Source organism: Plodia interpunctella, chromosome 13, assembly GCF_027563975.2.
Source record: "Plodia interpunctella isolate USDA-ARS_2022_Savannah chromosome 13, ilPloInte3.2, whole genome shotgun sequence".
Taxonomy (NCBI): domain Eukaryota; kingdom Metazoa; phylum Arthropoda; class Insecta; order Lepidoptera; family Pyralidae; genus Plodia; species Plodia interpunctella.
In genome coordinates, this window is record NC_071306.1 from 8807323 (window position 1) to 8834767 (window position 27445).

The 27445-nt window shown below is 37.8% G+C and overlaps 2 protein-coding genes across 5 annotated transcripts in view; one reads left to right on the forward strand and one right to left on the reverse strand.

The window, feature by feature from the left end:
• Cdk12 (Cyclin-dependent kinase 12) lies at positions 1–14694 on the forward strand. Of its 3 annotated transcripts, XM_053753415.2 has the most exons (18): positions 1–300; positions 691–834; positions 1024–1489; positions 2798–2961; positions 3493–3619; positions 3959–4084; positions 5036–5159; positions 5698–5823; positions 6156–6338; positions 6563–6676; positions 7202–7316; positions 7858–7976; positions 8078–8197; positions 8460–8687; positions 8992–9188; positions 9745–9949; positions 10315–10583; positions 10855–14694. In XM_053753415.2, exons 2-18 carry the CDS (start codon positions 747–749, stop codon positions 11063–11065), a joined length of 2982 nt encoding a protein of 993 aa, XP_053609390.1. In that variant the 5' UTR covers positions 1–300; positions 691–746; the 3' UTR covers positions 11066–14694. The 3 variants fall into 3 exon arrangements, with proteins under 3 accessions (XP_053609390.1, XP_053609388.1, XP_053609389.1); XM_053753413.2 differs by having other exon boundaries at positions 691–1489; XM_053753414.2 differs by lacking the exon at positions 1–300 and adding an exon at positions 426–606 and having other exon boundaries at positions 691–1489.
• Positions 14695–15079: 385 nt separating this feature from the next.
• Positions 15080–27445, reverse strand: part of Myo61F (Myosin 61F) — a 47347-nt gene continuing 34981 nt past the window's right edge. For both annotated transcript variants that reach the window (XM_053753411.1, XM_053753412.1), the window contains 16 exons: positions 26275–26441; positions 25843–25938; positions 25575–25744; positions 25063–25217; positions 24365–24505; positions 23667–23808; positions 23330–23447; positions 22611–22724; positions 21516–21757; positions 20630–20786; positions 19999–20111; positions 18932–19059; positions 18300–18518; positions 17292–17392; positions 16509–16611; positions 15080–16093 (listed from right to left, as the gene is read on the reverse strand). In XM_053753411.1, the coding sequence (XP_053609386.1) occupies positions 16079–16093; positions 16509–16611; positions 17292–17392; positions 18300–18518; positions 18932–19059; positions 19999–20111; positions 20630–20786; positions 21516–21757; positions 22611–22724; positions 23330–23447; positions 23667–23808; positions 24365–24505; positions 25063–25217; positions 25575–25744; positions 25843–25938; positions 26275–26441 (2181 nt within the window). In that variant the 3' untranslated portion in view covers positions 15080–16078. The remainder of the gene's footprint in view (positions 16094–16508; positions 16612–17291; positions 17393–18299; positions 18519–18931; positions 19060–19998; positions 20112–20629; positions 20787–21515; positions 21758–22610; positions 22725–23329; positions 23448–23666; positions 23809–24364; positions 24506–25062; positions 25218–25574; positions 25745–25842; positions 25939–26274; positions 26442–27445) is intronic.

A 27445-nucleotide genomic window follows, 5' to 3' on the forward strand; every position in this document is an offset into this window, starting at 1 on the left:
ACCAACCAATCACATCCATCACAAGAAAAAGCAAATGGCTGCCTAAAATCGCCATTCTAGAAAGCCTGATAAAAATAATCCGATGTAATTACATGAATTATGCGCTCTTGATGATCATGATTAGCAAAATAACAATCTAAGAAATACAAAGAATAAAGATTATTGAATATTGCGGGCAAAAAGCCTGCCAAAACGTTAAAATTAAACCTAAATCTAGCTTACACAATTCATACTTCCTATAATTTCGTAAAATTTAGTTATTGTGTGAACGAGTTCGACACACGTTCGTTTCTTTCTCAGGTAAGTGCTTTGTTTTTTATTGTGTAGTGCATGAATTAGTTTTTCGGCTACTTAGGCATCAGCGTTCATATAAATACCTAGGTACCTACCTACTAGATGGTATAGTGCTTTCGTGTGATTATTTTTAGATTCCTCTATCAATTTATTTCTTATTGTTTTGCATGTAGTAACTGATAATTTTAACTGTCAGATTAGCAATATTTATCTAAATTTCTTTTTGTGTCTAATCTATACTTGTTTTTTAAAAGTACAGTCGGCAAAATCATCTACCTACCTATCATATGTACATACTCGTCCATACCTAGAGTAAGTGATGAACCAATATTTATTGTTCTTTTTGTTAGATGACAAGTACTAATGTAATGCGACGTTTCATGTCTTTTGTTTCAGTTTATGTAATGTGAAGTGACGACACCGGGCGGGCGTCCCGCCCTCTGCCTTCGATCATGGAGCGAAGTTACGACAAGCGACATGGAAAGCACCACAAGGAGAAACACAAGAAAAGGACGCACAAGAAATATCGATCTCCAAGTGGTAGTCATGATCAATCTTTCGCTACTGTTAATTCTGTTAAACCTCTGGTTGAGTATTCCGATGTCAGTTCAGAGGCTCTCTCGGCTCCCGAGGCCGGAGAAATTGAGAGTGAGGCTAGCTCGATCAGTCGACACATCGCCGATGACTTAGACCGAACGAGGAAGTCTCACCATATCCGTACATTTGTAGATAATACTATATCAGTAACAACTCTGAGCCATCGGCCTGATGATTATGCCATTGAGGCATCAGCGTCGCGCCGGAGGATGGACTACGTGGAGCCTGATGTGGACTTTGACAAGCACAGATATAAGAAAAAGAAGGATAAGAGGAAGAAGGAGAAGAAGAAGCGAAAGAAGAAGTCCAAACATCCCTCGAGGTCGGCAAGTTTGGAGAGTGTGTCTCCGGACGAGATAATACCGACTGAGACACCAGTTCGTCCTCCAAGTCCTCAGAGATACCAGAGAGTGCCGATAAGTGAGTGGGAGAAGGGATCTTCTCCGCTGCCCAACGGGTCTTGTTCACCGGTGTCGCCGTCCACGCCGCCGCCGAGGCACGAGCTGTCTCCGAGGCACCGGATGCCACATCCAGAATCATCTCTACACCGCAACCAGATCCCTTTCTCTCCACATCGGGATAGATCACCAGTAGTGAGGTGAGCGATAACATTGTTTACAGTTTAAAAAATCAGATTCCTATGGTACCTACTACCTGGTACTTTCACTATTAAAGTCCGGGAAATTTGTCTCCACCTTTTCCTCATCACTGGTGGGAAGGATCAGTTTGAAGGAATGTAAAAGCAAACTGGTTCTATATGTGTTCCTTATTTATTTATTAAAAAAATATAAGAATATTTTCCATATTTTCCAATTATAAAATATGTGAAATAACTACTGAACAGAGATAGCATATTTGAGACCACAAATAGTCTGGCAAATGCATGAATCTTTATTTGACACATTTTCATCGTTAAAGCTGATATTAATCAATTTATACTTATATCTGATACAAAACCAATGGATTTCAGACTGGGCTTTGTAAATTCTTAGAAATTGTTGCGTCATTTTGATCACTGTAGATATTTGTTGATATGAATGCATGATCCATACTTGTTTGGAATGAAAATTAAAGACTGCGCCCTGGTTTTAATTCATCCCAGGACCGCTTTGCTACTCTTTTCTCCTCCACGTATGCTAGTTGTCAGACCAGATCTCAGTTTCTGAGATGATTCCGCTATTGTTTTACGACCGGCCGCATTGCCAACCTCTCATTGGGAATGGTGATGTAGCCTTTTAACTGTCAAGGCTGTAACCCTTAGTTGGAAACCACACCTATATTTTCTGAATATCACCTTGTTAAGGATTCATGCATTCTTGTTGGAATTTGTAATGAGTTACAATTCATTGTCATTCATATATCCAGTCAAAATAAATTGTTAATAATTTTTGTAAGACATAAGAATATTAGATAACAGGGATGGAGTTAAAAAGTGTGTAACCATGTTTTGGTTACACACTTTTTAATTCCATATCTTATCAGTTTTATGTATTGGTCAGTCAATACACTTTCATTTATCAATTTTCCAAAGTTTAAATATCTAAATAACAACATTGATTTACAGATTTTGTTATGCTATGGTATATCTTTGAAAATTACTAGTATTCACTATTTTATTTGTATTATAATTAATTTGTCGTATCCCATTGGTTAAAATAGCCCTTAAACTAGCCCTTTATGTGCTTTACATAAACAATGTCAACCTACCAAAAGTTTAGTTTTATATGTATAGTTGAAGCATTAGTAGTGCATTTAAATAAACAAGAAAAATAATTTTGTTTTGGGTACCATAGCAACAAGTGGTTTAAATTTATCCTTTGTGTTTGTGGTGTCGACAAGGTAATTGGAGGAAAACAAAAACATTTTATTTTTTTCCTCATCAAATGATATGATAATTTTTTCACAGGAGGAGACAGAAATCTTCCACTCCGCACACGCCATTAGTCCCCCCGTACCATGACACGGTCACTATAGACTCTGACAACGAGCCGGAGTATGAACAACGTGGTAGGAGGGTGGACTACATGCCGTGGCACGAGCAGAGGATAGTGTCGCCTATCATGGTACCAGGTGAGACTAATGACGGACACACATACAGTATCATGTTGATATAAGTCAAATTTTGCTGTATTTATAAAGCCCATGGATTGAAGTGAGATGTACTTAACTTATACATAAATGTATTTGTTATGTATTGTAAAATTTACATATGTTATAAGTTATAATCTAAAATAAAATTGTGTATTGTTATATGTAATTATTTATTTATTATTTATAACCACATACGATTTATACAGTTGTTCATATTAAGATGATGTTTTAGTTGAGTAGTATAAACTTTCTTATTTTCTTATATTCTTATATTCTTATCCCGTTTCATCGTGTTCTACCTTCATATTGTTTCAGAATTTTCTCCATATTGTTCTCCATGGTTGTCATAAAATATTACTTGTTTAAATACATTTTATTTTCCTAAGTCCTTGATTTAACTTCGTAGCGTCTCTCTCTCATCTCTTACTATTGACGTGGCATTCGAAATTCGCCCTTACTTACCAAGTAATAGGTCGGTTGGCTGTAGTATAACTGAGTAAATATTGTCAGATTCGCCAATCCACGAGATCCGCGTTCGGGACTACAGTCCGCGCCGGTCGCACCGCCGCAGCAGCCGCAGTCGCAGACATCGCAGCCGGGATAAGGAGAGACATCGGGAAATCAGGGGCTCACACAGGTACATATGCACTAATTAAGAAAAAATGGCCATTGCCCAAAAGTGAGACACAACTTCTGGCTAATGGAAAACATTAAACAAATGAACTATTTACTGAAAATGCATTTTCTCCACGACACGATAGACCAAATCTATAATATGAAGTGAAAAAGTGCAATGAAGGTCTAATTTCTGAACAAATAATTTGATTTTGAGAAAATTCTGTGCCTATATATGCCCGGCGGTAATAAGAGACATTTTAAAATGTATTTGAGTTGCTTTATTTACTAAGTATATGTAATAGTTTTATAAGTACATTAATTAGTGAAGAGGAAAATAAGCGGTTTTTTTATTTACTAGGTCCCATAGCCGCAGCTCGCTGAAGCGTCGCCGCTCAGTGTCGCGGCCGCGGCGGCGGGGCTCCACAGCCTCCCCACCCCGACATCGACCGAGGCATCGCGACGAGCGCGAGCGGGACAGACCTAGGTGCGTATTATTTACTAAATGTCCTACTTTTATTTTTTATTTATTTAATCTAGCTCCCTAAATAAAAATAATTTATATGTGATTTGACCATCTTTGAGTATCTGGTATGTACTAAATTTCGACTACATCGGTTGTACCTAACCATAAAATGAAATGCTAAAAATCTATGGTAGTTATATTCTACCTCTATACTTACAATGAAAGTCTTGTTGAATGTTGACACTGGCCGCTTGAAAAAGTTGATTCAAAAATTTGTGTTGGAAAATGTTTTGAAAAAAGAATAGTATTCCTTTGTTTTTGCTAATTTATGTCATAAAAAGTGTCTTGATAAATCTATTATTTTAATTAAATTTTATTGAATAAGTACGCACTATTTTTGTAGTTCAGTGCAATATAGTTTATCTCGAAATGTGAATTTTCTTTGTCACCCATCATAATATCCTTATTTTATTATCGTCTACATTGAAAGTGTTGAAAATTTTATTTTTTTAACAATGTTGTTTGGGATTAAATCAATTCTTATTTAGTCAATTTTATTTTAATCCAGGTATTGTTCTATTATGTATGCACCAAATTTCAGGAAATTCAATAGTTTTACGTACAAACATCTTTTTAGGTCCACCTATACTTTCAATATTATTGTTACTAGGAATAAGATTATCGGATAGTCAAGCTTGTTTTTCTGACAATAGGCAGAGAATTAGGTTTAACCCTCGTGCATACCGAATACTATAAATTCCATACAATCGTATTGCATAAGCTTCGGTATGTACGGGCCTTTATTAGCCAACATTTTTTATTTAGAAGTGATGGCGCGAACGTCTTTATTTGTGATTTGAGCTTATGTCGTAACACTACGGACAGGCTTACTTCTGAAAATAAATAGTGGAGTCCTTTCCCCACCAATAGAACAGCATAAGTCAAATATTTTTCTTTTTTTTAATTCCATAGAGCAAAGCACGAGTCGCCCAGTCCGCCGAGTACGCTGCTGCAGCGCAAGATCGACTTTAAGGAGAAGATCAGTGACACCAGTCTCTTCGCTGAGCTGGTCAAGGATAAACATAAGAGGGCTAAGGTATATTATATATAGTAATAATTATTAGCAGTTTGTGCCTATTTTGATGTAGACAATTCTCAGTATTAAATTGTAACTATTTCATCAAATGTATGCATGCAAAAAACTTTAAGTATAACTTTTTAATAGGGTCTTGTCGCAGGACGTCACTTTGGCAAAATGACGTAGTGATAAATTTGGTCTTATTCAAAAACGCTTTTATCGCAGAATGTAATTGGTTTTCTTTTTTCTCACGATACGCCTGATACTCATATCATCTCGGTCCTTATGTCCTCTGTTGAGCATAGCACGTCTCATTGAAGTGCTGATAATCTAATACAAACACGACCTGCAACTTCTAACAGCTGGCTTCTCGACACTTCGTTTTTTAATTTTTAATCTTGCAGGGATAAGAAAGAGATTGCTTTGTAATCTTCTAAAATACATAATCTTTGCGTACCTCGTGTGATGTCCGGCTTGATTTACTTTTGATTATTCAAGCGTTGGTAGTTTAATTTTCACGTCGCACCAAACATAATCTGACTTTATTTGCCCCCAGAAATTACAAGAGATCCTGAACCAAAAGGAAGAGTCGCAAGGCGCCATCTCGAGCACCTCCATCAACAACCCGGAGGTGCTCACCATAGACGAGTTGTCTAATGCCACTGGCGATAGTTCTACACAGGTATGGAAACCTTAATACGCGGGGACGAGGGAGACGAGTGGGGGTAAACGGTTCCGGCCCTTTTCTAACGGACAACTAAATAAACCCCACCTTTATATGACGTATATTGATAATCTGCTATTTTGAGAATTTCATATTAGGCGAACAAACGACGCCTACGTATTCCCTTCGTAGATGTTATTATTTGGAATAAATATGCCCAAATGGTAAATAAACTAATGTTGGATTTATTAAAATTGCCGGAAATGGAACCAACTCACTTGCATAGGTTCTTCAGGGCGCAAACAAAAACATGACAGCTCAGACGCTGATAAACAAATCTTGTCCCTCAGGCGTCGAAACACGAAGAGAACGGGGACGCAATGAAGGATGGTCAAGACATAGTGGACATCCCCATGCCGTCAGTGGGGGCCGACCCCCCGCCGCTGCAGCCCCCGCCGGAGTTCAGCAGCTTTGGTACCCCAGACCAACCCGCCAATGGGGAAGGCCCACCGCCCCCCAGCAATGGCTCTGAGGTTAGTATTATTCACCCACCTACTGACACCACCCAACTGTGACCAACACACGGTTTATCATTCGATACAATAATTTAAATGTAGTTGTAAAAATTTACTTACGCTTTTAATTTTAAGCACAGTAGCGCCATCTACTTTATAAAGCATCTAATAACTGGAATTACGTGAGGATGGGGAGATATTGCTTTTCATCTAGTTGTGAAACATTTGGTCGTGACCGGCAGGGGCCCGGGGCGCCGCAGCCGCGCAGCGTGGTGGAGGGCGTGTATCTCAGCAGCCAGGGCGCGCCGCCGCCCAAGCGCAGCCTCACCAAACTGCCCATGCCGCCCAACACACAGGTCAACTAGGTTTTGCTATATACCCTCTTATTCATAAAATTTGACACTTAAAATAAAAAGTTTTGTAACTGAAACTAGCTACTTTCTAACTAGTCAAATCAGTATCTGACTTTTTTCAAATGTAAAAAATAAATTTTTATATGGACCTTGACAGTAATGTATTTTGGATGTTTTCCCTTAATAATATTCTGTCAATAATATAAACACAAGATGAATTTTCTCTAACATACAAATAATGGTAATTATTATTAGTTAAGTAGGTAGACAACTAACAGATAATAATAATTACGATTATTACGATTTATTACGCATACAAATGCGTAGGGTATGGAGTGTTTTAAATAACAGCCACACCACATATAGTCTGCACCATAACAATATCGAATTTAAAAAAGTATTCGCTTATGATGTATTATGCGCATGCGCATGTATAATAAAATGAGCCAGTATAATGACATAAACAACTTCTATCCTTATGATAACTTTTACGTAACGTCACAATTGACGTCTATTCTTATATTGTAGGTGGAAGATCTAAAGACTTTGGCGAGTGATAGTCCCCTCAGCACGCCATCTCCCAGCCCCGTGAAGAAACCTGAGAAGAAGAAGACTGGAATCATGAACCTGCCCATGCCGCCTGGTGAGTTATCAATGGTCTCTCTCATCGGATCGTTTTCACGGTTCCTTCCGCCGCCATGTAGAGTGGAAGCCCAGAGTCCGTTTTCCTACTTTTTCTTCTCTTATTAGCACGTCATTATTGGCTATTAGTATAGGTAACTCCCATAAGTTATCAATAGGTAGGGTATTCCACAACTTTCTGTTCCTGATGGGAAACCTGATCGTTGTTTTCTAGAGAAACTAACTTTTGTCCTTAGAGCGTGAAATATATTACAAAAACAAATGATTTAATTATATTTTTGAAACTTTCGTTGGATACTCGGCTTTACGGTGAAGCACTTCCGCACTTCAGTTGATGATTTATTTGCTACTGTGTGAAATGGAGAAGGCAAAGACAAACCAACCACTCCAAACCAAGATAATAGTTGGTGTTAAGTTCCAAGTAGTCACGACCCTCAGCCATTGGGATTACTATATGAGAAAGATAGGACAGTGAGACGTTAACTGTGTTGTTAAGTATGGCGTTAACTAACGTTTAAAATGGTTTTCCCATGAATTTTCAGTGATCCCTGGATCTGAAGAGTTGTCGGGCGACGAACTCGAAGCGTCGACACCGCCGCCCACTTCGCGACGGGATCAATATTCACACGTTTTCACTAATAGGTCCAATACGCACAATAATGTAAGTTTAAGTATGTCATACTTTTCATTACTGACACCAGGAAACGACTTTGTTTTATACCATATAGTGATGATGATACTAATTTTGTCTGAAATTTGTAGAGCGGTTCAAAGCTGAAGCGGCCGCGGATACTGAAGCGGCGCGGGTCGAAGCTGGTGGCCGTGGCTGCGCCCGCGCATCACGCCAAGGATTGGGGCGAGAAGTGTGTCGACGGCTTCCAGGTTACTTGCGCTACTGTTACACCTCTATCCTTGAACCGAATTATGTTTTAGGGATCTTGAAGATAACAAATTGTAATTTATAAGTTAATATATTTACATCTTACCTTGTAAAATTATTCATGAAAAATGTAAGAATTGTAAATTTTAATAATTTATTTTGATACATTTTCTTTTCGAATTCAGAGAGTAAATACTCAAGGAATTTTAACTCTTAAATGTTGAAAGTTGTTCTTGGGTCTAATTGTTTCCTTTAAATGTCTAGGTGATAACCCAAATCGGAGAAGGCACGTACGGCCAAGTGTACAAAGCCCGCGACAAGAACACTGACCAACTGGTAGCCTTGAAGAAGGTCCGTTTAGAGAATGAGAAAGAAGGATTCCCCATTACCGCTGTCAGAGAGATCAAGATCCTGCGGCAACTGAACCACAAGAACATTGTCAATTTGAGGGAAATCGTCACGGATAAGCAGGATGCTATGGACTTTAGAAAGGTTAGAATTTTTCCATATTCTTCTTGTATTCTTTGAGAATAATGTTTTATAGCATGATAAGGATATATCTCTCACATCTTCGCTTGTCTTTCTGAACATCCCAGTTGCATTAGGGGTTCATGAAGAAAACAATTTTAGACAAACTATTTTTTATTGCCGTTGACACGTTGACATTGACAGACTGTAAGTCTTATATTTTGTGACAGTCCTGACTGCACTGTAATCGCTGGTGGCTATTCCGCCATTAGTAAGGCCTTTGAAATATATTAATTGAATTAAATTGTGTTATGGTTATAAATTACAGGACAAGGGTTCGTTCTACCTCGTGTTTGAATACATGGACCACGATCTGATGGGTCTGTTAGAATCCAAGATGGTGGACTTCACGGAGAGTCACAACGCTTCCATCATGCGGCAGTTGCTGGACGGACTGGCCTATTGCCACAGGAAGAACTTCTTGCATCGCGACATCAAGTGCAGTAATATTCTTATGAATAATAAGTGAGTCCACTGTTACATAAATAAATAAAACATTTGTTTTCTCCTCACAATAATGTTTTGAAAGTAATTTACATTCTACTTATTGCCTGCGTGTTCGGTAAACATTTTAAGATAGAAAGTGTCTTGTATCACTAAGGAAAATCATAAAATTGGTTGAGTTGTTTTTTTTTATTTCTCGAATTCTTTTACATTTTTCTCGCGATCTATAATGCCTATAATATTCATTAATATTTTGTCTATATTTGTGCCAAGTGTGATCAAAATTGTCCTATGTACTGGACAATTTTGATCACACAAATTGTCCTATGTACTGGACAATTTTGATCACACTTGGCACAAATTGGTTTCTGGATTTTTGGTATTTATAATATTTATAAAAAATTTAAAAAAAAAAGTGTAATAAATAGTTGTCGATTATTATCTTTAAGTCAAAATCGTCATAATGTTCAACAGTCACAAAATATGTTTTGTGTTACGCGATAAAACCTCGTTCCCGGGAATTTCCACAATATTTAAATACCTCGTAGATCTTTTTAAAGTGGCGTCCACCCCCCAGAGGCGAGGTGAAGCTGGGCGACTTCGGTCTGGCGCGGCTGTGGTCGGCGGAGGACCGACAGCGGCCCTACACCAACAAGGTGATCACGCTGTGGTATCGGCCGCCGGAGCTGCTGCTGGGCGAGGAGCGCTACGGGCCCGCCGTCGACGTCTGGTCCATGGGCTGCATCCTCGGGGAGCTGTTCCTCAAGCATCCGCTGTTCCAGGTAGCCCAATTCTCGTCCTCGGATTCTGACGTGTCATATTTGCAATAACGACCGCGTACTCTTTTAGTCAGAGACCGAAGTCCATGTTGTCTTCAGATTCAGTCTTCCTTCGTGTCCTCCTTCTCTTCCTTCTGCTGCGGCATACTCTGTAAAATGGTAAATTCAAGGACAACCATTGGCAGTGCTCCATTTGAAGGAGCTGACCTGGTGAGACTAAGCAACAGGTGCAGACTTCTCACGGAAAAAAAACACGATATCATGACACGATTTCCTTAAAAAAACCTATAAAAATGTCAAACCTATGTTGCCTCTCCAAGTGTTTTCGCGTAAGTCCTAACAGTCATTTACATTATGTGCAATTTCAGGCAAACGTGGAAATGATGCAACTAGAGATGATATCTCGAGTGTGCGGCACGCCCGTCCCCGGAGTCTGGCCCAACGTGGTCAATCTACCACTATGGCACACACTGCGGCCTAAACGGTTCCACAAACGGTGTGTGAGAGAACAGTTCTCGTTCATGCCTACCCCTGCTTTGAATTTATTGGATAGAATGCTGGAATTGGACCCCGATAAGAGGATAACTGCTGAGGAGGCTTTGAAGAGTCCTTGGTTGAAGAATGTGGTGCCTGATCAGTGAGTATTGCTATTTGAATTTTAAATGGAAATTATTTAGCTAGCAAGTTTGCATTTTTTTATTGTAGAATTAGTTGATATTAGGTTTTTAAATTTTGATGAATGTTTTTTTCTCTCTTTTTCATTTTCGCATGTTCCCGTTTGCAAAGCGCTGTCTCAGGTCTCATTCATTTACACTCGTTATGTAGTTTCTTGGTCATTGCTTTGTATCGTATAAAACGTGTTATGATAGTATACGTAAAGCAAAGTCGTAAGCGTTCCTCGTTTCCAGGATGACGGCGCCGTCGCTGCCGACGTGGCAGGACTGCCACGAGCTGTGGTCGAAGCAGCGGCGGCGCCAGCAGCGCGAGCTGGAGCTCGGCAAGAGCAAGCTGGACGACAAGCTGGACTCGCAGCCGCCCGCCGCCGCCGCCGCCGCCGCTGCGGCCGACGCTGCCTTCACGCACGCAGACTCTGCTGATGCGCTCGGACAAGTCAAATAGCACATGTACTATTGGGACCCGTACCGGGACCAATAGCATTGTGACACTGTTTGTGATATTAAGTGTCCCTGAAGCGCTGTACATCGCTGATAAATACAAAAAAAAAGTGGGATGAAGTGCGATGTTCGGTATTGATTGTACTGTCACTGCGACAAGTATCGTGATCGGGAACAGTGATTTTGTGATATTATTTGTGGGGTCAATATTGAAATGAAGTGATAATTGTGTGGTGCAGGCCAATTTTAAGTGAGTTACATGGGGTGGAGTGGAAACTGCTACTGTCGATCGAAACTGAGATATATGAGTATTATAAAAAGGAAAGATTTAATTTTTGTATTTTTATTTGTGTTGAATAATCTCAAACTAATGGACCAATTTTAATTAAATTTGAACCTTCAGAATAGTGATATTTCAAAATTATAATGCACAAAATTTTTCGTAGCAATAGTATTGTAACGATAATCCTAAAAAAGGCAAAACAGCTGTGAATTTAGATTTAACTAAAAGATTTTGGAAAATAGGTCTATGATTGTGTGCCTTGTAAATTTTGGCATTTTCAAGGAATTTTTATGTCTTACTACATTTTAATTAAAGAAATAAAGTAGAATTTCAAAATACCCTTTTGAAGAGTAGATCTAACCTGTATAGTTTATGTACAGAAATATGTTGATTCACTAATGAAATGGTTATAGTTCGATAGGTTTCCACTATTGTAGTTTGTTTAGAAATGTTTTTCTGATGAGTTGAAAGATTTCTTTTGTAGAATAATCAAAAGAAATAAAAATAAAAACAATGTATCATTTTATGAATAAAAGAGTTTATGAATGTACTGCTTAAGACGAGATTATAGCTTATACGATCGCCTTACGAATCTTGTTTCCACAAAAAACAAAATCTAATTATCGAAATAGAGATATTATTTTAATGTCCTGGCGTTAACCACGTCGTCCTTTGATGTCATTGTCAAAAAACATGCAAATCCTTACCACATATGTTTCAATGAGTGTCCAATATTTCGATACCTTGACAGTAACTGTTTCTACGCCACGTCCTATGGTAATGCTTATTGCGTGCGAGACGCGTACCAAAACTAATTAATTATACAACCAAAGTGGAGATAGTTAGTAGCTGCCAATGCAGAATAAACTGTATATAAAACTGTAAATAATAGTTGATATTATAAGAACAAGTCGTTCTGTACTGAACGAGCATAATATTTGCCTTATTGCGGGCAATGTGAAGCCAAATGTCACGGTGGATGTTAGTTGTATGCCCCTTATGAAACTTATTCGATATTATAGCTATTACTTTCTTAATCTTTACTAAAATGAAAGAGATAGAAATAATATAGGACAAAGAATTTGATAAGTGGAATATTGCCCAAATTTTTGTTTCTTAGTTGGGCGGAAAAAGGGTCATTACCCTAATGACAGTATGATATGCTAAAATTGTCCCAGAGGCCTTATATGAAATTCTTTGTGTTTTAACATTCACATATCTCAAGCTAAATTGATCTTTACCATAGTAGATAGATAGCCCAATATAGCTAATCGTGAACGAGAATGTTCTGGATAGTAGTTACATTATCCCCCATCTAGAGTTAGATTTTCCGCCTGGCTTTGAAGCTATTTTTTAGTAAATAATTGTGCAATCACAGGTTTTATGGTTACGGTAATAAGGGCTATTTTCCTATGAATATGCAGATGCTTTTTCTATATGATGAAGCTATTTACATATTTGTTTCGCACAGAATATTATTAATTGAATAAGACTGATTTTTGTGTCTCAAAAATATTTTTTGGTTATGCACTTTACAATATCGATGTGACATTATATTAATCATACAAACGAATTTGGCAATCAAAAGATCACAAAATCTGACTTCAATGTTAAAATTATATGAAAGGAAAGGGCCCAACTGCTGGGATCATCAAATTTTATCAATGTAAAGTGCTGAACAGTCAAGACTAATTGGTTTATTTTGATAATGTATTTCATAATTTACTTAATCTAAACTAATAATATTGTATTCTTAATTTCCTTAAAAAATCTGTGATTGCAAACATCAAAGACAAGTGGAATTGGCGTGACTTATTTATTTCTTGGAATCCACAATGATTTTGTTGATGTCCGGATCTTGGTCTTCTAGTTGGCATTTAATTTATATATTTAAGTATTAATGTGTATATTTATGCATTGGACGCCGGAAGTGCATAGCGTGATGTTCTAGATTTAAGTAATATATCATGATGTTAAAACTTCACAAATGTTTAAAATTGCGTATCATAATATACATTCATTATTATTTTTATATCGTCGAAAGTTGTAAATATGTATGTGAGGTTCCGTGGGTGCATATTTTTTTATGTTAAGGATTTTTTATCGCTTGTCTTCTCCTAGATTCCATTGTATCAGAATCTTCCATGAATTAAGTGATCGGTTCGTATTTTTTGTATGTATAAAGCGACTGCCCCTGCATTTTATGTCTGTTGTCTGAATTATGTGTGTGTTTCGGGAAACAAAAACTATTTCTCGTTTTAGTCGCCGTTTATTGTTTTTCGGCCTGTTTTGTTAAATTCAATTATTCGTCACTTTGTTACAAATTGAGAGCGTTTTTGTCGTAATTCATACTTTTTAATTTGCATAAAAAAGGCTCTAAAAGAGAAAAATGTGTAGCAAAATTTATAAGTCGTTGATAGAGTAATTTTAATTAAAACAAGAAATTCTACATTTGTAACAAAGTGTTTTCTTCTGTGTTAGATCTAGTCTGATTCCGTTTTCGTTCCCCGAAATGCGAGACCAGTATAGCATGGCTAAAAGACTAAAGTCTCTTGTAATATATAGGTTAAATAGACGCGAACAATCCAGAGTTCGGGTAATCCCCCTGTTTGTATGTCTGTTGTTGTTTAGGAAATTGTTTATTGTAGTTAGGTTTTCAAATTTATTCATGACTGATTGTTTCATCGATACAGATTAACAAATCAAGTTATGTACAATCAACAGCACATCAACCTACCCAAATTCATTGCAAACCGCCGCTATTACCCGCCATAAAGGTTTGCGGGGTAACTTGATGAGCTGTTGACTGAAAAGGTCTTATCTTCAGCAGTGGACTTCTTTGTCTATATCTAATTGGAGTCATGCTTGATTTGCTGTTAGTTCATGAGATATTATGAAAAATTTACAATTTAATGCAGTATCTGTAATAATTAAAAATATTTCACTGTGGGTAAAACAGTTCTCATGCAGAAAATTAATATCTCCCAATCAGTAATTTGTTTAGTGCTACCACAGAGTTCCTAAGTTGTTAATAAGTAGTTAAATAAGTATTACATTTTTTAAACAAAATTCGGAATGTATAATTTGATTTTACATTGTTATCCAGCCCATATCGCCGATTATTTAAAATACCTACATTTATTCTATTGTTTTATACGTTTTGTATAAAATACAGCATACTAACATTATGTATGCTACTTTGTGTTTGTAAGTTAGGCATTGATAAGTGAACCATTGTTAGCGTAGTGAGACTGAACCGCGCGATTGTCTGAAACTTTGGATTGTTATCACAAAATAAAATTGTAAAAATGTACCTAATTTTTTAAATAATTAAACTACAATGAATTATTTATTTGTTGTATTATTTCATAATTTATATAAACGAACTATCTCTTTTATAATGAATATAATTTTTACGTTTTTTCGTTAGATTTCAGCACATTCATATAAAACTTCAACCGAATGAATGAGTAAAAAATATTTCTGAGAATGAGTACAAATCTGAAATGAGCCAAAGTGGAATTTTAACGAGATGAAAAAATTACGTTCGTCCGAAAGCGACCTCTACACGGCAATGAGAGAAAGTATGTCGCTTTTGTCTTCTTATTCAAAATATAATCATGTGATGATCATAGATCTACAAAAAAGAAAAAAAAAACACCCGGCTGTATTGTGCTGGAAGCAAAAACTACAAGAGTGATGCTACTTCGATTATTTTAGAGATAAAATAAAAGATTTTTGTTATCAAAATACATTTGTTTAATAAAATGACTGCTCAAGAACTGGCTTAAAATAAGGCACTCAATCGCCTGTATTCATTAAAATTGACCATAGACGAGACATACGAGAAAATTGTCTACTTAGCATAGTATCCACATAATGCAAATTAAAAGTGGCATTAATGATTATTTTCTATTGACATACTTAGGCAGTTAATTTCCATTGATAAGTTTAAAAACAATACAAATTATTAAATTCGTAATTGTTTACTAACTTCTTATGGTTAAAATATATTCATTTTCGTTGTACTATAATGCTACCATTTGAAAAAATAAATTGTGATTTATCGCTCTCGATCAAGCTAACCATACTTTTTTCAAGGAAAAAAATATGTAGTTTTAGCATTAATATTGTTATGAGTACATAGTATACTGAGGTTACTTTCAATAGCTTCAAATTACTATCAATAGGCACCTTCGATTCAGCTATCGTATTGGAACTGTCAGTTAAAAGCATAATATTTACATAATTGTTGACTTTTGGCACGGAAATAGAAAAATGCTTGTAATATACCATACAATAACATCCATTGTAATATGTAATTCATTTAACATATTTTAAGTACATTTTTTAAATATTTTGTTCGTGATATTTGATTATGGCGGTATATAAAATATTAAGTACTTTGTACGTATATCTATCACATTAAAATTTTAAACACAAGACTTAAAAAAGTACATATGTATTACACAATAAAATGATTAAAATAATATTAAAATAAAATCATAATACATGTACAAGTATAAATTTTATGAATAGAAATATTTATCTTTTGAAAATTCATATTATTTACAACTAATTTTTTTTTTAGATATGGCCAATTCTAGGAAGTGTTCGCGTATTTTACATTAATTAGCGCTTAAAAATTACAAATAAATTACTTTGATTGCAGGCAGTTTCAAAAATTTACACAAAATTTCGTTGTGGTCGTTGTTCTTCGGTAGAATAATGGCGTTATGGGGTGGCGACCTGTAAAAAAAATATTACTAGGTACAATAAAATGAAGGGCATTACAACTTTCTTTTAGTTAAATAATAACATTAGATTACTTTAAAATAAGGTTTCAAATTTCCCTTTAAATTTGCTATGGGGAGTCGGACATTTTGTCTGTTTTTTATCCTGTGAAGGTAGTGCTCCCGTGGGAATTGTCATTTAATAACCTATTTCAAAATACTATGTTCTTTTTAGAAAAAAAAAGTAAATGTAAAAATAATAATAAAAGAAATTTTTGGAAATACATAAATTCCCTATCGAGGATTTTATAGCTGCAAAATTTTTTCCGCTCTTAAATAGGTAATAATCTAACAAGTTAATTAGGAAGAAAAATCCAGTAGTTGGACTGGTAAGACTACTCGGTAGGACTACGAAAGTTTATATGACCCACCACAAGCAAGTTGCCGCTCTTGGCGCGGTGGATGGTGGGCTGCGGGCCGTTGGTCACCTCGATGCTGCCCGCCTGCTTGCCGTTCACCATGTTGTGGGCGATCCTGTACAATCGTGAATAAGCTAGCAGTTTATAGCGTCTTGGCGCAAAATGTCCATTTCTCACGATGTCCTTTCTCATAATGTCCTTTATCAGAATGCCCTTTTCTCGAAATGTCCTTTCTCAGAATGACATTTTGAGAAAAGGACATTATGAGATAAGGACATTATGAGATAAGGACATTATGTGAAAAGGACGTTATGAGAAATGGACATTTTGAGAAAGGACATTTCGAGATAAGGACATTACGAGAAAGGATATTGTAAGAAAAGGACATTTTGCGCCAAGACTTTACAAATAATATTATAGCACACAACAAAAAAAGTACAGATAATTAATTGCAATGGAGAACTAAGCTAGAGGCCTTCCTTCCTCCCTTCCACTTTAACGGTGAGCAAAAAAAAACATGTTACATGTCGATTATATGATCAGCCGCCATAATACATTTCACTATTTTCTCCTGATACGGAGCGGATTAAATCAAGATCAATTATCTATTTATTGGCACTTAGGCTATTTATTGGTTCGTCTCAATGTCCCCATATTCGTAACCTACTTATACAGCTCAAATATTTTATGTTGCACATTTGCGCGAGCGTTTTTTAGTTGTTTTAATCAGATGGGACCTATTTATAGACCACTGTCCGTAATTGGTATAACGAACAGGCAACATTGTACACTCACGTCCTGGTGTCAACGATGTCGATGAGTTCCGGCTTCTTTGTGTAGTCGGAGACGATGGTGAGCGCCTCCACCAGGTGGGACACGGAGATGATCAGGTCTCCCTGGAACACGCGTCAACTATACTTAATTCAAATGTTTCCCTATAGCACAGCCTATAGATTGGCTGAGGCCTGAGGGAAATATTCGAAACTCCACGTGAAGGTGAGCATTGAGGTGAGCCTCACTGCTCATCTTCATCTGGAGTGTACTCCTGGAGTGTACAAGGAGGTAACCCTAAATTTTTAACACTATTGATTTTTTTATTAGCGGAATTATCCCTGCAAAGAAGATTTATTCCTTTACAAATATTGCACCAGAATGCGGCTGGCGAAGTTATTGGTGTCCACTTTCAGCTTCTTCAGCGGCAGTCGATGTTTCAGCTTCTTCTTCAGCGCAAGCCGATGTTTCAGCTTCTTCAGCGGCAGTCGATGTTTCAGCTTCTTCTTCAGCGGCAATCAATGTTTCAGTCTTGCTTTTGAAAGTTAAACACTCAAACCTCTTATGGGTAACTAGCTTTTGCCAGCGGCTACGCCCGTGTTAATTTTCCGGGATGTCTACGAGTATGTCCTTCTCCATACTTAAAACTACATCTATGCAAAATTTCAAGAAGATTGGTTGAGCAGATAGAGCGTGAAGAGGTAACAAACAAACAAACTTACTTTCGCATTTATAATATTAGAATCAAAATCAAAATCAAAATCAAAATCAAAATCAAATCATTTATTCAGAAATTAGGCCTTCACAGGCACTTTTTCACGTCATAATCTAAATTAAATGATGTTTACCAAAGCTACAAACTACTAGCATTTCGGAACGACCACTGCTGAGAAGAAATGCCGAAAGAAACTCATTCAAACAGTGTTGGTCCCTATTATGCCAGAAGGGCTTACCATTTTTTATATATAAATTTATGTATAATTTTTTATCAGTAATATAACATTAAGTACATAATATTAGTTAGGATCTTACCTTGTCCTTCTTCAGCTCCTGCGGTATCTTCACCAGAATCAAGCTGTCAGACTCGTTAGTAACAACCACTTTCAGCTTCTCCAAGGGCAGTCTATGTTTCAGCTTGTAAGTCTTGCGGTTGGAAGCGTCTAGGACATACAGAGCCTGGTCGGAGGCGAGAAGCGCCCGCTCCCGTGGCTTGTACCCGCGGCGGTCGTACTTCACCGCTTCACAGGCATACTGTAAATAAGAAAACGGGTTACACTCCTGTGTGCGTAGTGCGTAGTGTGTTATTCAACTACTATCTAGTCGCTTCGCAGTGAGACGCATCTAACTATGAATCGATTCGATAGTGAGAGGCAGCGCACCAATCACATTGCAGTGTGGTCGTCGTTGCGTCACAATGGCGCAATGTGATTGGTTCGCTGCGTCTCACTTCGAATCGACTTGATGTTGAGATGTTTACATGATGCGTTTTAACGCACTAAGCCCCCAGTTTTATTTTATTTCGGTAATTTGTTTATGCTAAGTGCTACTAGATATTTATTTTTATGAATTTTTATGAATTCGGACTAACAATGACTATAATGTGCCCAACTAAAGTATAGGAACACAAATCAGCGCCATCTATTAGCAAGATGTTGTATACTCACGATGGCGTATTCCCCATGCGGCCAGGCTGTGGAGGCCATGAAGGTGTTCCGGAGGGTCTTGTGCTCGGCCGTCAGCCGGTCCGACACGAAGCGCTCGCGCACGCTCTGCGGGTAACTGTTCTTCTTGCCTGGACAACATTCAATATTACGACTCCTCAACACTATTGCCAGTAGTTTGTATCGTTTTGAGAAATGCTTTGTTATTTTAAATGTTGATGTGAAACATTGTCTGTGAAGGTATCCTACTAATATTATAAATGCGGAAGTTTGTGAGGTTGTATGTGTGTATGTTTGTTACTCCTTCACGCGTCATCTACTGGACTTCTTTCTGATGAAATATCATATTATAATCTGGCAATAAATTTGCTTGAAGTTGTCAATTAGCTCTATCCAACATTTGTAAATTTTTAACACTGTGCGTTACAGAATAATTAATCACATAATTACACAGGACCTAATTGTTATAACTGCTATGGCAGTCGTGCATCCGCGAATACAAGTGTCAAGAAGATGTCTACTGAGGTCTAGATGAGCTGTAGACTGATGTCTAGATGAGCTGTAGACTGAGGTCTAGATGAGCTGTAGACTGAGGTCTAGATGAGCTGTAGACTGAGGCCTAGATGAGCTGTAGACTGAGGTCTAGATGAGCTGTAGACTGAGGTCTAGATGAGCTGTAGACTGAGGTCTAGATGAGCTGTAGACTGAGGTCTAGATGAGCTGTAGACTGAGGTCTAGATGAGCTGTAGACTGAGGTCTAGATGAGCTGTAGACTGAGGTCTAGATGAGCTGTAGACTGAGGTCTAGATGAGCTGTAGACTGAGGTCTAGATGAGCTGTAGACTGAGGTCTAGATGAGCTGTAGACTGAGGTCTAGATGAGCTGTAGACTGAGGTCTAGATGAGCTGTAGACTGAGGTCTAGATGAGCTGTAGACTGAGGTCTAGATGAGCTGTAGACTGAGGTCTAGATGAGCTGTAGACTGAGGTCTAGATGAGCTGTAGACTGAGGTCTAGATGAGCTGTAGACTGAGGTCTAGATGAGCTGTAGACTGAGGTCTAGATGAACTCACCCTTGAATATTTTCTCAGCGAGCACCTTGAGTTCGAACTGCTTCTTGTCGTCGTCGCTCAGCGCCAGCCGGTACTTGCGCGAGAGGTGCGCGCGATGCAACCGCTGCAGCTCCCTGTGTCACAATTATTTTCAAATCAAATCATTTATTTCGCATATGCATATAACATTTAGCTGTTTCCAGCAAAAATAAAATCAAATGACATTAAATATATCGTCCTAGCAGCCGGTCCCGGCATCGCTCGGGTAAAAACATAAGTAATTGTAATACACCAAATTCAAATCATTTATTGAGTAAATAGACCTTCACAGGCACTTTTTCACGTCATTTTTTTATATCAAATAGTTATTTTTCATAAGCTACAAACTACTGGCATTTCGGAACGACCACTGCTGAGAAGAAATGCCGAAAGAAACTCATTTGAACAGTGTTGGTCCCTATCATGCCAGAAGGGCTTACCTTGTTGTTTCTTACAATGTTACACCTAAACCTTCAGGAACAGGAATCTGGGGCAGGTTCTTTAACACTCAACGGATTGTAATGCAGTTTTTGCTGATAGACAATTTACGAGTATCAAAACAGCCTATTAGACCGTGACGGTTTGCTAGTAAATAAACAAAAAATAATATAACCTGGAAGCTTCCTGGCAGGTGGCCGGGCAGACGGGCCAAGACAAGTCCAGGATCTTAGAGGGCAGCTGCTTGGAGAGCCTCTTCAGCCAGTGCACCTTCGCGATGCTCAGGAACCGGCGGTTCTCGGGCGTCTCCGGCCCATTGCGGGTGATGAACCCTGGGCAGAAAGGGATTAGATGATTTTACAAACCCAAGTAGAAATCGAGAAGTTGCGTTTGATGATCGTCAAGTGAGACAAGCTTGTCAATGTACACATGTTGCTCTTATCGGATCTTATTCATACCTTCTATACCAAAACTAGAAATGGCTTTCTGCTGTGACTCGACGAGTCAGTTGTTACCTTGAGTCCTGCTGGATATGAGAGAATAATTTCGGCTCAAAAGGCTTCTAGTCGTAGTGTAACGTTTATGTCGAGGTAGTTATTAGATACGACCTCTGAAGACTGGAGTAATAATGTTCAATCTCCACTATGCAGGGAATTTATCAGTGAGGAGTGTGCGGTTGAAAATTATCCTCCTTAAGGAAGAGGAATAAAAGTGCACTTATGAATTATATTTCAATTCAATCCACTTTTAGTTACTGTGAAATGGTAGATCAAGAAGCACTAAAACTATTCTTTGATCCAATGGATCCTGGTTGGAGAATAACGAGTGTAGTGAAATAACGACTGGGCGAATCCAAAGAACACGCACAATTTTTGCATTACTTTGTACTAACATCGTCAATGTGATTCTCATCTGCCATGTCGGCAAAAGGAAAATTCTTATTTTATTATACTTTCTTAGAAAACTTACAGCTAAAATAATTTATCGTGTAGAACAATATAACAAAAATAGATATATAGCCAGTTACAAGTTTTCTTGAACTACTTTAATATAATGTATACCTTTGATGAATGCGCGTATGATCCCCGCGGCCCACTTCCTCCGCTGCCTCAGCTTCTGCGCCAGGAACCTCCTCACCCACTTCTGTACGACGATCGCGGCGGCCCTCATGCGGATGTACTGCTTCCTCTGCCAGTACCCTCTCCAGCGGCTCTGGATGATAGTCGCGATATCGTTCTTCTTCATCTGGAAAGTGTCTTCTGTCTCGAACAGCGTCTTCGGGAAGCGGATGAAGATTTTCGTGCTGTACACATAGTTATTTTATTATTTCCGCTTCTATATCAAATGGCACGCGCAGCTGTTGAATAAGCCAAATATGATTTTCAATATATTGTATAAAACGAATGTCGCTAAATAAATCGTGCTTCTCAAACATTCAGTGTTAATTTTGTGTAATTATTATATGTATTTAGTCATTAAGTTATTACTCTTCTCGAGAGTTAAATGTCTATATACATATATATTTATTGTATATGTATGTAGACATTTAAGTTATTTTGTGGCGCGTGGTGCGTCCACAGAATAGGACCACTCCATATCCTCCCGTGGATGTTGTACGAGGCGACCAAGGAACGCATAGCCCGGGCAGCTGATAGACAACATTAGCATTTCCCAGGAGGGGTGACGACAGGCAGGCGGCCGGTTGTAAAATAAAAACTTTATTGCACAAATTAAAACAAAAATGTAGAAATGGTGGACTTAAAGAACTCATCATATCGAGTGTGTTATTGCTAACACTGGTGTTAGATTTTATTCAAGTCGCCCAAAGGCATCTGACATGACTTTACGACTACTTACCGCCATCTAGTGGCAGTTAGTCGCATACACACTAGTGAACCAAATTGTCCACCAATGTGCAGGTTTCTTCACGATGTTTTCCTTCACCGGAAGCAAGTGGTGACCACCACTTGCTTGCTATGAAAACTACTAATATAAGTTAGATTGGTATACAAAATCATATGGCACGAGTAGGATACGAACCTGAGATGCACAGGCGGGCGCCTTAACCATTACACTACCACCGCTTCCAGGCACTACCAGCCAATCATAAGATAGCATTGTGCTAAATAATAATATTTACATGTATAGATACTGACTTGCCCATCCGATAGTCGTCTCTTTCGTAGTTGAGCGCGTTGACCAGCACCTGGACGCCGTCGCGCGCCGCGCCGCGGTAGTTCGGCCACGTCTCGGCGCTCAGGCACTTGTATCTGGCGGGGAAACGTTTGGTTCATAACAATCCGTCCAGGAGATTTCGCGTGAAACATTAACAAATATACATCCTAACAAACTTTCGCATATATATATTAGGACAAATCACACAGATTGATCTAGCCCTAATGTAAGTTCGAGACTTGTGTTATGGGATACTAACTCAACGATACTATATTTTATAACATATATATATATATATATATATATATATATATATAGATAAACATCCAAGACCCGGGCCAATCAGAAAAATATCATTTTCCATCATCATTTTTGACTCTATTTATTGATTCATGTGATAAAGGGTTTAGGGTTAAATTTGCGAAGCGTATACATAATTATCTGAGAATTAAAACACGCAGCGTGTGTTTCCAGCAGTCATAGAGTAGTAACATAGCAGTACTAGCAGACATGAAACTTGCCAGTACTGGCCATGTACTGGCTAATTCACATCTTCATTCATAGGAAGCCTATTTGATAAAATTTTACCATTTCATCATGAAAGGGTAAAATTTTATCAAATAGGCTTCCTATGTTTCGATAAAAGAAACGCTGGAAGCAAATTAATACTTAAAAAATAATGATTCTGTCATCTTATCACCTCTCCAAGAAGGCCTCGTAAGTGCGCCTGTACGCGAAGCCAGCTCTTCGCACTCTGAGGTTCTCCATCAGACCCAGGTACTTCACCTGGTGAGAGATCAGCTTCTCGTCGAATTGCACTGGAATAAGTCAGATTAACTGATTGAAGAAAAGGCTGAAGATCAAAATGGGTGTTGATTAATCTCACTTCTACATAACCTCTATTAGAACGAACTCATTCTAAGTTATTTTCAGCCACAGAATAAAGAAGAAATTTATCCTAAAACAGATTATCATTTATTTTATGATGTAATGAAACTAATCCAAACAATAGTTAGTGAATATTCTATGAAACTCACTGGGTGCCTTGAAGTCATTGGGCTTGATGCAGCGGATGTAGGAAGGTTCCTTGCTGCTGAGGATCTTGATGAGATCGTTCAGGGAGTTCTTGAACTGCGTGATGGCGGTCTCCGGACGCTTCTTACTGGTCAAGTTGTAATCCTGCCAAATTTACGTCAGGAATAAAGAGCCATTCTCACCGAATTCCTGTGCAGCATTTTCGCTGCAGTTGTATGGAATTGTTCCACTTGCTTATACACACGTGTAGGTTACACGTGCTTTAAATTTCCATACAATCTTGCTGTGCACGCGCTGGATAAGCATTCAGTGTGCACGGACCTTGAATCTTTAAATCATTGGCTGTTATTAGAAAGAGCTTAAGCGTTTGTGAGTTTGTATGTTTGAGGCGGGTAATCTCCGAAACTACCGAACCAATTTCAAAAATTCTTTCAACATTAGGGCATATTTTAACTCAAAATTCCCACGAGAGCGAAGCCCCGGGCAACATTTAGTTAAGAATAATTTAGATTGAGATGTTTGGAATTTGATGTTTCGAAAAGTCGTTGTTGTTCTTCTCCAATAAATATGTTTGATTAAACTAAAGACAGACCGGGGACGCTTTTAAGTAGCAAATATGAATTATCTCCACGTTTCAGTTCAAAGTATTTTCAACACCAGGTAAAATAAATCGATTGTTCTGACAATCTAACAAACTGACCTTGAAGCAGCTAGCAACGATGTTGTTCCCACTGCTGGCCATCAAGCTCTGGATGTCTCTGAAGAGGAGGTCGTTGTTCTTCTCCATGAAGGTGTTCACATTGTAAGTCACCTCACCGGCGTAGTGGATTAGGCAGAATTCCTGTATTGGCCATTTTGTTCGTAATATTATTCTCAAGAGTCATTAGCCCCGAATTAATACTATATTATTTACAAAATATTGTGATCTAGCTTCGAAAAGACACAATTGAATTTGGATCATTGACCAGGAATAGTCCACATGCCCATAGATCTCAGACCAGGAAAAGTAAATAGAGTAAATAATGGTCAAAACTCCTCATGTTCTTCATTAGAAAATTGGAAAAAAATCGGTGAAGTTTCGTTGAATTTGTTTCACAGTATACCTAAGTATTTAAAGAAAAAACATTTTAATTAAGGGTACTTAATGATTCTTTACTTCACCAGAATCTCCTGATTACAAATTAGAATTTCATTAGTAATGTGGTTCATGGTGGATTCCAATTCCAAGCGTTAGGGATTTTGATGGGTAAACACCACAATATTATACATTGACCTTTCTACCATAAGATAACATTTTAAGTGAGATGCGCATATTTTTCACATGATATTTCTCAAAGATATGAAATTACAGAAGATAACCCGTAAAAATTTCCCTGTTAAAAAGTTTCAGTGACTCACGTCTCTGCCCATTAACTTCTGCGTCTTGGTGTCACATTTTCGATGGGACTTGTAGTGGGGATGGCCGTCCAGCTGCTGCGACAGCTTTTCCAGGAAGCTGATGTCGGTGGCGTCTCCCGGCCGGAGGCATTCGTCATCCAAGATGGCGATGATGCCTGAACAAATAGGATCATTATGGAGTTCAAGTATTTTGAAGCACAGACGTCAATCTGTGTATTGTTTTATAATCTATTATAGGGCGGAAGCACACGCAAACCTTTGCATTTGAATATTACTACGACAGGATTAGGTATAGGTACTTTAGTTCCAAATAATTACAAAGTCATCATACTTACTCAGGTACTACGAAAGTTCTACTAAACCGAGTACATAAGATAAATTATTGCTTAAATAATATGTTGGCAGTGGCAATTCTTTATTCCGAAATAATTTAAATAATAGTATGATCAAGAAAGAAGAAGACAAATATAATACACCTTTTTTAAACGTTAAAGTGAGAGAAGCAGACGAACCTTTGTGCCTGGCTTCAACGAGGTCGCAAATAACGATGTTATTGAAGTACTCAATGGGCTCCCACTCGATGCCCTCCCGAAGGTACTCCTCCTGCTCCTGGCGCAGCGTCAGCTGAATGAACAACTGCTGCAGCTTCTCGTTGCAGAAGTTGATGCAGAATTGCTCGAAGCTGTGGAAGAATTGTGGAAGTTTATTTAATACGTATATATTTAATTACACATAAAACTTATAAAAAAAATATTAAAAATATTAATCTATTGGCGTTACCTGTTCTTAGGAAAGATTTCAAATCCGTAGATGTCCAAGATACCAATAACTGAAGCTCTTGCATCTGGATCTTTAGGAGCAAGTGATGCATTCAGTCTGTAAAAAATATCAGTACATAAATTTTAACATTTCTAATAAATCAGTCATTGTAGGTTTAGATTTTTGAAGTCTAAAGGAGAACTGGCGTCTTATATACGGCCCCACGATTGAAGAAGCTTATTATTTTGTGTTAAGTTTGGATTATCTAGAGAGCAGTATGCTGAAGTGACTTTTGTTAAAACAACAACACACACAAAAGAGTAGACGGGGCATCGTATCTCTCGCTATGAAGAAATAATAGGAATAACCTGGAAAACAGCCAGCAGAGGTCCTGACGATGTCTCCTCTTAATTAGATGGCGTTAATAATGTGGAAACTCTTGAGGAACATTACCTAGAGACCAGCCAGCTGAAGTGCTTGTCGTACATGGCTTTAGCCAAGGCATCTCTTGCGTACTGACTTTGCTCCAAGTCTAGAGGAGTGCTGACGACGTCTCCTCGGGCCTCGATGGTTCGGCTGGTTAAGACTTCGCGGAGACGCGTCGCGTTCACTTTCAGGAGCTGTGGGAGAGAAGACGAAATTAATATACAAAGACCTAACGACAGGAGCGTGAACCCTGAGTTATTTATTAATATACTTAATAATTATGTTTAGAAAATGTATTTTCTGAATTCCAGTTTATAGTTATATGAAAATAATGTTCATTAAGAGTTAAAGAAATATATAGACGGAAGAGGTGGTACAGCGGAGTGAGTAATCAATCATTTTTCAATCAATAAAAAACGGCAAATAAATTCAGTGTCGACTTCGTACCCTACACCTAATTATAGTATCTGGCTTAGGAGGAAATGACCCAAATAGTCAGATTACCTAATGGTGACCTAACGTCCTCTAACGATAAGCACGCTGTGGGAAAACTTATAGCATGAAGGGAAACCGTGCAACATTAAAAAAATACACTAGAATTAAAACATTACTGTCGCGGTTTCTTTGGATGGTACCTTTTTTATGATTTTAACGATTTCAAACTCTCTTTTTCTCAACTTAACGTTATGAAGTGTTTTATTTAGCAGCAAATATGTGGCTCCCATTTCCTTATCGAAGAAAGACGTTCATCACAATTCTCGTCGTCACCAATTACTCTTTCATTATCCTCAAGTTTCACATAGACATATATAATAACATCTCGTAATTTAGATCCCCATGATAATCTCAAAATATTTTTTCGCACTGACGTATAAGTAATTTTAATTTATAGAGTTAAATCATCCATCCTAATAAAACTAAAGAGTTTGTTTGAACGAGGGAATATCTGGAACTATCAGACCGTTTTGAAAAATTAAATACTTAACCCCATACATGAGGCCATAGGCTATCCAGAATCTAGACAATTCCTAGAAGTGAAGTCCCGTGATTAATAATTATGAAATAATAAGTATTTGGTTCCAATATTCCGACAATTTACGTCAGTGTCCACACAAAGAAGTCATACTTTGCGGGATGCGATAACTTTGCTGCATCAAATGAGGTCACTGTTACAGATTACAATACTGTCCATTTGTCT

Excerpts from the sequence above, each read along its gene's own strand:
- Cdk12 (XM_053753413.2), top strand. The coding sequence starts at position 747 with ATGGAGCGAAGTTACGACAAGCGACATGGAAAGCACCACAAGGAGAAA. Across the intron at positions 2,962-3,492 it reads GTCGCCTATCATGGTACCAG|ATTCGCCAATCCACGAGATC; the intron begins GTGAGACTAATG and ends AAATATTGTCAG. Across the intron at positions 4,085-5,035 it reads CGCGAGCGGGACAGACCTAG|AGCAAAGCACGAGTCGCCCA; the intron begins GTGCGTATTATT and ends TTAATTCCATAG.